Below are 9,204 nucleotides of genomic sequence, written 5' to 3' on the forward strand. Positions count from 1 at the left end.
CTCACGTTATTCTTTCTGCTCCTTCTGATTGTTACTGGTGTGATCGTGTACAAGTACCACAGTAAAATAAGGAACGTGGTGCAGTTTGGACTAAGGAGAAGCCAGAAAAATGAGGACTATTCAGAGGCAGAACAAGATGATTCCCAGCGCTATGCCAGCATGTACACAGAACAGTCAGTAGCACAGACCCCTATCTATGAAAACCTGAATCGAACTACTGGCTACAACAGTCCAGACATAAACCAGAGCAGGTAAGTTATGCAGTAGTTATAGTATGTCAAGTTTTTTTTCATAACTGTCAAAACAAATTTCTCATTTTTAACCTCATTTTTGAGAAAATATTGAGACTAAAATGCGAATTATGAAATTACAATGGTCCTTGAAGAGACCAGAACGGAAGCAAGAAGAAAAACTGCGTGTGCACGGTGTGAATTTCCCCATTTTGCTGTTGTAATGTTCAGACATCTGCAGGCGATATATTGTTCTGTGGCTTCACACAATTTCAAGTGCATGAATCAGATATGCCAGCTCAGTGCTAGAGTTGTTCTTTGGGCAAGAAATGAAACCGGGAAAAGGAAATCCACACAGTTTACATTATATTTGTCTTGTACCACAATGGTTTCACATCAGAAAAGTGCTGTGTGACAGAAACATTATCCTCTACGTTTACTGTTTCTCCACAGGTCGCCTGTTGACCCTGAAGACGATTTGTACCTGCAGTGTGATATTGCAGATGATGCAATATACAGCAATGATCCAAAGTGTAACCTCGACATGCTCCCGGACTCGCAGGAAGACGACGTGTACATTATGCCAGATTCATGATAGGACACATCCGTATTAAGGTCTGAATATTTTTACCCTGTTTACAGCGCACTGTGAGCTGTGTTCACCGACTTGTGGTTAAATGTTACAAGGCAAAGATATGCTGCTGTTTTCTAACAGTTTGTAGTGTGTGGGTAGCACACAGCACGCAGTACATTTTTATACATGCTCTGTTGTTGTGTTGTGCATCATATGTAAAATAGGGGACTAAATTACATATATATACATATATATATGTATATATATGTATATACATATATATGTATATATACATATATGAAATACAAGTTTTACATGTATTTAATTTGTGTCACTCTCTCATAACTGAATTAGATCAACTGTAGAAACATTTTTGACAATGCTCAATAATCTATGTGTGATTTGATTTCATGGTATTATAGCACCTTCATGTTTAGCTTAACAGTTAAGCAGGAGAAGTGTTTTTCTCACTTGTGCGGTAAAGTCAAGCACCTATTCTGCTTTGTTTTTGTAAAAAGAATTCTGCATTTGTTCCTCCACTTAACATTTTAGCAAGATAGAAAATTCATGTTTAAGTTATGCTCTTTTCTTTAGGTACAATTGCAAAATAACTTTTTTAAGACAGTGAAGCACCAATAATGTGCAAACATGGAAACGTCCATGTTCCTGAATATGTGGGGCAAAGAAAATTGTCACCATTGCAAAGCCAACATTTATTGATCTTATTTATGTGATCAGTGAACTTTAGCACATTTCAAATATTTACCGGCCACCATTTAGGCCTACAGCGGTTTCATCACTGATACTGTATTTACAATGATACTGTTTCACAACATTCACACTTATTTTGCTCTTTATGATGTAAAATTGTTAAAATAAAATGTATGAATTACAATCCTGAATTATTTGGGAGGGTTTTGTTATAACGTTTCAGTCCAAGATGAGACACAAAGAGCACACGGTTTAGCAATAAAAAAAAAAAACAAAACTGAACACTGAATATTTTGCATTTGAATTTTTATTTGAACCATCATGATTTCTGCATCTATTTAAGTTTTACAAAAAACAGAGAAGAGGCCATAATAGTTTAAATGCTTATTGTGCTTTATATACTGTAAATGCTGACAGAACATAAAGCACAAAAAGTAGAAGGGTTAGTATGTGCAGTAAGAAGGAGATGTGGTGAGTGCACACAACAAGTACACCATCAGCTACTGCAAAAAATACAAAGGTCAGCACACCATTATGTGTTTTGTGGTCCACCAGTTTTTTCAGAACAGACAGACAGAGAGGATGTGAAAATCTGTCTGATTGGTTTTGCACAGGGGAAAAAAAACAGATTTACAGTCTAATTCTCTCTATTTTTATATATTTTATTAATGTGTTTAAAGTGCTAAGTGTTCGTTCAGGGCTCAGTTTCTTGTCCAAAGACAGTGGCCAGGAGTCAAGCAGCTGACCGTGGTCAACAGCTTAAACAACTGAACCTCAGCTGCCTCCTGTTAGCACTGAACAGATGCCATCCACCGACAGAAAAACACTTCTCAACAAGTTGTAGAATTATAATTAAGACTGGCGATTAGATGAACGGGGAAGTTTACAAACCACAATATTTTCTTCACTTTTCTTTTTGTTTCCTGTTATTGTGAAATAATTTTTAGCTATAAGAAGATTAAAATCAAGAGAAAGACAAAAGACAAATACTAAAGACTAATGAGTTCAGCCTGTTGATCTTAAATAACACCACACAGGTTTGGTAAATACTGTCTCTAATTCTTTTCTACTTGTATACTTTGGGTGGCACTGAAACTCGAGACCTTTCCACTCATCTCTAAAACAAAGAGTAACAGAACAAAAACAAAGAAATGAATGAGCAGGTACTGGGCACAGGTAGAAAAGCACAGTTACAGTTAGCATTAGTGTGTGCAGCTCTGATTAATCACCTCTTCATTCATCTGCCTATTTATTCAGTCATCCAGACTCACTGGGGCATAATACTGCATGCCCCGCCCTTTACTTCATCTACTTTATTAATTGCAAATTAACATATGCTCACATGCAAGTGACTTTTAGTCATTTGAAGATAAAACTATGAAATATTTATTAGGGGTGGAGGTATCACCTCTTGGATTTTCAGAGGAGCTTGCTGACAATTTCAGTTCACTCTTTGTTACACTCATGCTCACGCTCTCTTTATTACTTTAAAACCCTAAAGTTTTCCACTTCATCACTTTGGTCTCCTCAATGCGCTCCTCCTTCCAATATGTATTTTTATAACAGGATGTTTCACATTATTGTTCTTAACAATATAACTCGGCAGCACTTGCAGTGGAAGCAAATACTACGGACACAAGCTTTGATTACCTCTATCGAAAATGTAATTACAGTATGATCATTGCTATGTAATCTGAACAGGCTGAAGTTTATACAACAGACAGCGTTTACCATCACATTAAACCAATAATTATGTTATTTTTGTCCTTTGACTTGTCCCGGTCAAGGCCACAGTGAACACAGCTTCAAGGTCAGTAAAGGGAGCGATACGTTTTTTAGATGCTGATTCCACTGACACACCCTGACTTTTCTAATCTATTGTGTTTGAAAGTATATCTGTAAATAAGTGACAAATACAAGGAAATAACATGCTAGTGTGTTTATTATGAAACAGTGCAACATTTTGCTCCGAATAAATCAGGACATTGCTTTGAATGCTCATTATTGAAATGTAGACGAAAATCTATCTAAACCATGCAATCTATAAAACAATACAGTACTTAAATAATAACAGTAAATATACTGCAACAAAACACAACACAACACAAATAAGACCATAAATAGAATGTAAAATAAATAAATATGTGTAAAGGCAAAGATATGAATGAACACATCTATTGTTTCATCCACAATGCAAAACAAAACAGTGGCTCTGGGCTGCAGTAACATGTTTTCTATCTTCAACATAAAGTATAAGCAGACTAATTTTAGTTTGAGTTAGAGTGAAAATAAGATGTTTTTTTTATTGTTTTTTTCTTGCAATGTAACATATTTTTTAACATCCAGTGAAATTTCCAACGTTGGAGTTTCAAGAAAATAGTAACTTGCATGTTTCCCCCTCAGGCACAGTAACATCTACTGACAATGAAGTCAGTGAAAGTGGTCAGCTTCAGCTTTCCCCTGCTGTCGTAGTGCATGAGGACCATGGGTTCATAGGCCGCTGGCACACAGCAGGGCCGAGGCGTTTCCCCTTTAGTGATCTGGTGCAACCGAGACTTCACCTGCGTGTGCATGCTAGCCGGCTTGTAGTTGTGGGGGCAGGTTCCATCACAGAAATGCATTGTGTATTCGGCCGGGGCCACCACCCAGTCTGTCCAGCCGATGTCTTTGAAGGACACAGTGACGGACTTCCGGCAGCACCATCCTCGTTCATCGCATTCGTCCTCCTTGTTGGAGCGGCGTGTCCTCAGCGGAGGTTTGGGAGGTGTGAAGCCTGTGTCCAGAGAAATGGTGGGATTTGGCTTGAGGGCATCTCTGTCAGTCACAACCATCCCTACATCCACAACCAGTGACTGAGCATCACTTCTCATCCACTTCTGCACCTCAGGGCTGATGTCCCAAATCGCGTCTTCAGTGTTTGAGACATTGACTGTGGAGGTAGAGTTCATCGGCTTCACCCCGTTGATTTTAACTTTAACCTCTCGTCTCACCTCTTTATTTAAGATCTGCCTGGAAATCTTCAGTTCGGCGCGAGCTAGAGTCAGTTCAGTCTGGATGTTGGTGTTTTTCTGGAAAACAGCTCTGTGCCACTGCAACCATCGAGCTGACCCTGGATGTTCTCCCCTCTGAAGCACTTTGAGCGGTCTCACTAAAAACACACAAGCACAAGACAAAGCTTCATTAGGATTCAATAAATAAAGTTGTCAGCATGCGATAAGAATTTCACAGTGCGTATTTAGACTAGACACATGGGCATGGCACAAGTGAAACTGGAAAAAACAAAGGACTTAAATATATTTTATAAATTGAATTGCTTTTTGGTTTGGTGACATGACTAAAAACATGTGCGTAGCATCAGTGCAAGGTGTGCCTGTCACGCTCATGATTTCTCAAAGCTTGTAGGAATGTGTTTGCTTTGTTGACAGAGATGTTTGATGGCTGCAGATTTCTTTCTTCTCTTTTTTTTGACAATATTAACATTTAAACTCCAAGAAGTCTGAGATCTTGAACATGACAACAGGAACAAAAGTTATTTATAGTGCTCATAACCACACCAGTTCAACAGCCTTTGTCTTCATCTCTAGAGATAACCCACACTGCATGATGTCTTGAACTATTCATTAAATAACAATGGCACAAGTGTCTCCATGGCACCTCCCCATCAAACAGAAATCTCACCTGTAGCTGGAAAGAGAACAGTAGATTCCCAGGTTTCTCTGAAGGTCTGGCTGGAGTTTCCTCTCATCTCCACCAGTTTTTCTTGGTACAGCTGATACATCTTCCTCAACTCTTGCTCCGAGACCTTTCCGGCTGGCCTGGGCTCTCTGTCCAAACCCAGTGAGCTGAGGATCCCCGTCTTCACTGCCTCCAGAAGAAGTACCTTCTGACTGTCCATCCTGCTTGCATCGGCTGTGCTATCTTGGGCCACATGAGGCCGGCTCTCCCCTAAACTGGAGAGGGGCACGAGCAGCAACAGAGTGCAGGAGATGAGCTGATGCACTGTGCCTGATCTGAGCATGGTGAGTCTGCCAGGTAGGCCTGGTTTGAGAGTGCTGCAGCTCATGAGTGGATGGGGCTTGTCCATGTTATGAATGAGATTCTTCACATGCTTTTATTTATAGAGCTTCTGTGTTGCCACACCCCTGGTTGGTCAGGTGAGCCAGTGATGGGCTCAGCTAAGCCCATATATTATTATGTGGCAACATTTTGTAGAATTGTTTGCATTAGCAACATATGACCTACTGTATCAAATTACGATTAATTTAAAAATGTCCATGCTTCTTCCTGTTTTATTAAATTTTATTTTTCACACTGTGTGTGAAAGCAGCCATGAGAGAGACATGAAAGACAAATAAAGAGACGAGACAGAGTGCACATCACAATGCTACATCACCATGACTGTCCAGTTATACGTCACTTAACCAAATAAATTACCATATGTCCTCATTTCTAAGAAGTGCGGCAATTTTCAGTTGAATTAGCTTCTCCGAGGTTAATGATAAAATGATCGTTTATTTATCGCTGTAAAACTGTGACTCTGTTTTCTCGCCGCCTGACCAGAGGTCAGAATTACCTACAGACCAAACACAGATTTGTTTTTAACTTGCAGTCAAAGTGCTAAAATGTGGGAGCAAAATGTGACAGGCCACTGTTCTGCCAACTTCTTCTTTTATGATAACTTTAAATGAAAACAGGCATTAAGCAAAGACAGAAACAGGTGGTTAATTATGCGTGTGTCATCCGTCCCTCCATAAACCAGCCCAAAGAGAAAACATGTCAAGGTTAAAAACAGAGATAAACAAAGAACATATCTCATCTGTTGAAAGACGAAACTGTTCTGAGTTTCACTGACAGGGGATGTGGCACTACCTTAGTAAAGAGATCGCACCATCACAGTTCTAATGTAAGGAGCTTGTCGGGGATCAATCCTTAGAAAATCATCACTTCTGTTGCTCTGTCTTGGTTGCAAAGTTGTTTCCCCACCCTGTTATTTTGCCATTTGTGTCACTTGACCTTATCTTTCCATTTGAGGGCATCCCTGATTCAATCATTAGTTGACTGATAGAGATTTATAAGTTTTCATGTGTAAAAGATATCAAGAAAAGTTTATGGACGCATAAAATGTGATCTTGGAATCATAACAGTCTGCCTTTCCACAACCAGATAGTAAAAGCATTACATCATAACATGCTAATATGTACTTTCAAACACAATAAAGTAATAAAACGATAAGACTAACTAGGCGATTGCTAATTAAATTGAATGAGTCATGTTAAATGTCAGGAGTCTGAGCTGATGTAATCCAGAGAAGGATTTCATGATTATGCTCAATGACTAATAAGGAAAGAGAAGACTAAACATTTCTGCTGCACAAAAGCATGTTGCCTTTCGTCTTTATATCTGATTTGCTTTGTCTCAAGAGTTCTAGCAAATATAAAAATAAAACCATCTGTCAGGGGGGCCATCGCTCAGCAGTGGCTGCTTGGCTTCAGGGTCACAAGCCAAAAATAAAAGTGCTAAAGCATGTCTTGTTGGTTATTATATAGAAACGCATAAGAGAAGCCTGAGCATTTTATTCTAAATCAGCCGAAAAACTACATTACCAGTGTGTGAATATCTGAGCGGTGAGTCACCGAGGTGATGAAATAGTCATGTGCTTTGCACCAGCGAGCCTACCTTGCAAGCTGAAAGTGTGTGAAAGGTATAATGTGACTCACTCAAACTGGCACTGTAGTTTGAACCATCAGACTCTATCTCTTCCTTCTCCTTTTCTCATTCACCGTCTGACACAATTACAGTGAAAAAAACCAACAACAACAACTACAGAATCGATTTGACACAGAAGTATGATACTGAATGTCATCATAACACGGTAACAGAGAGGAGTGTCGCGCTGTGGGCTGTCAGACAGGATTGACTTTGTCCAGCAGCTGCTTCCTATAGAGGTCAGACAGGCTGCTTAAAGGATTTCCAATCATTTTACTACTAAGACAGTAAATTATTTAAAAGTCAATCCTTCATAAAATATTTCTTTTATTTACTCTTGCGAAATAGTTGTTGCTGATGTAGCTGTTTTTCTTGCTTTCGGCTTTAAAGGAAACGTCTGTAGATGAAATACGTTTCAGTTCAACTGCTCACATCTCAGAAATGTAACCTTTGATGACAAACCTTTCACTAAAATTAGTTTTAAAAGATGATGCCACAAATTTATTGTTTATTGATTTACAAATGTACAAAGTGTAAACAGAAATAACCTGAGTTCAATTCATATTTGGTGTAATCACCTTTAGCACTAGTTCTCACTTGCCACACTTGTTTTTAAAGGTACAGGTACTGTGGGTTGTCCTGGGGTGGATTCAATTTGCCTCTGTGTCTCTTTGTGTAACTCCACACTGACTCCATCATGGTGAGATCAGGGCTCTGTGGGGCCCAAACCATCTGCTGTAGGAATCTTTGCTCTGTGTTTGAGGACACATCTTTATGACTCTGTCTGTGTGTTCCAGCTCAGTGCCTTGCTGCCGAGTTCATTTGGGTTCACGAGAGTTCATTGGAGTTTATAGATCCACGGCGTCCCCTTGTGGTGATAAAGCCACCGTGCAGAGTTTAAACAGTCAAACACATGTTCAGTTGGAGTCTGAACACACGTGGGAAACCTAACAGAGGACAAATACACAGAAACAGTAATAAGAAACATGTACTGTTGAGATGGGAGAAGGACGTTCTTTACCTTTCAGCTTTGTAGTGGAATAAAACTGATAAGTGAGGCAATAACTGAGACACATAGTAAGAGGATACTCAGCTGATTGTGAAATCAGAGCAGTAAACAGAGGAAAAGCTGACTTTCACGCCTTAGTGGTTCCACACGTGAGCGTGGAGCAACTGACTTCTGAGTCTGTGCCCATCTTGTTCCAAACTCATCGATCAACCTGTGGTGACGGACAGCATGACTTCTCTGTTCGAAGCTGATTTTAACTGTAGTCGTGTGTCGTGTGTTGATGAAAAAGGGAAAAGCAAGCATACACTATACAGATACACATTAATAGTGGTCTTCAACCAGTTTTAGATCTAGATGGCTCATAGCTCACGCGACCCTTCAGGGGACAAACGGGTAGGATGGACGTAAAACAAGTTTAACAAGTTTAAACAAGTGAACACACAAACAGCTCAGAAATTACCTTAAATACTTAGAATCAACCATTCGAAACACATGCAATACAGAATATAAAGTGTTAATAGAAGAAAACAGGCACATTATGGCCCTAAAGCGAAGAGGAACAGCAACATAAAGTCTTCATGATGTGTCACCATTACCACTGTTGGCTTGAAGAATGTAAATGCTCTTTGATTTCCATCACTCTGCAACAAGGAAGGATTCACATCCCTTCAGCTTGCATAAAAGGACGCGTGACATCACAGGACAAGACTACAACCATTGTTGTACATGGAAAAACATAGTGCCACTGTGTGATGGGCACAGATCAATCACTGCTAACTCCACACCACAGCACAATTGTTCTTCATCCGCCCTTTGCTGAGGTTTTGTTCCACCATAGGGACCCTGTGCTATTTTACAGGAGGGGTGTGAATTGACTGCATCAGACTAGTGTGCAGCCAGTCATCCTACATGTACCAAAACATATGGAAACAGCTGGGCACATATGTTTGTGGTCATCTGGTGATGATGTCTCT

The 9,204-nt window shown here is 39.6% G+C and overlaps 1 protein-coding gene across 1 annotated transcript; it reads right to left on the reverse strand.

Moving 5' to 3' along the window:
• Positions 1-3,457: 3,457 nt before the first annotated feature.
• On the reverse strand, positions 3,458-5,588 carry LOC113171991 (growth/differentiation factor 8). The gene is made up of 2 exons (XM_026374745.1): positions 5,194-5,588; positions 3,458-4,663 (listed from the first exon to the last, which is right to left on the reverse strand). The coding sequence occupies exons 1-2, from the start codon at positions 5,576-5,578 to the stop codon at positions 3,915-3,917; spliced, it is 1,134 nt and encodes a 377-aa protein (XP_026230530.1). The 5' UTR covers positions 5,579-5,588; the 3' UTR covers positions 3,458-3,914.
• Positions 5,589-9,204: the final 3,616 nt, after the last annotated feature.

This window comes from Anabas testudineus, chromosome 17, assembly GCF_900324465.2.
Source record: "Anabas testudineus chromosome 17, fAnaTes1.2, whole genome shotgun sequence".
NCBI classification, from domain to species: Eukaryota; Metazoa; Chordata; class Actinopteri; order Anabantiformes; family Anabantidae; genus Anabas; species Anabas testudineus.

Bases quoted from the DNA above. Each gene is read 5' to 3' on its own strand.
- LOC113171991 (XM_026374745.1), bottom strand. From the start codon at position 5,578: ATGAGCTGCAGCACTCTCAAACCAGGCCTACCTGGCAGACTCACCATG. The intron at 4,664-5,193 runs GTGAGATTTCTG...GTGTGTTTTTAG, and splicing joins TGTTCTCTTTCCAGCTACAG to TGAGACCGCTCAAAGTGCTT.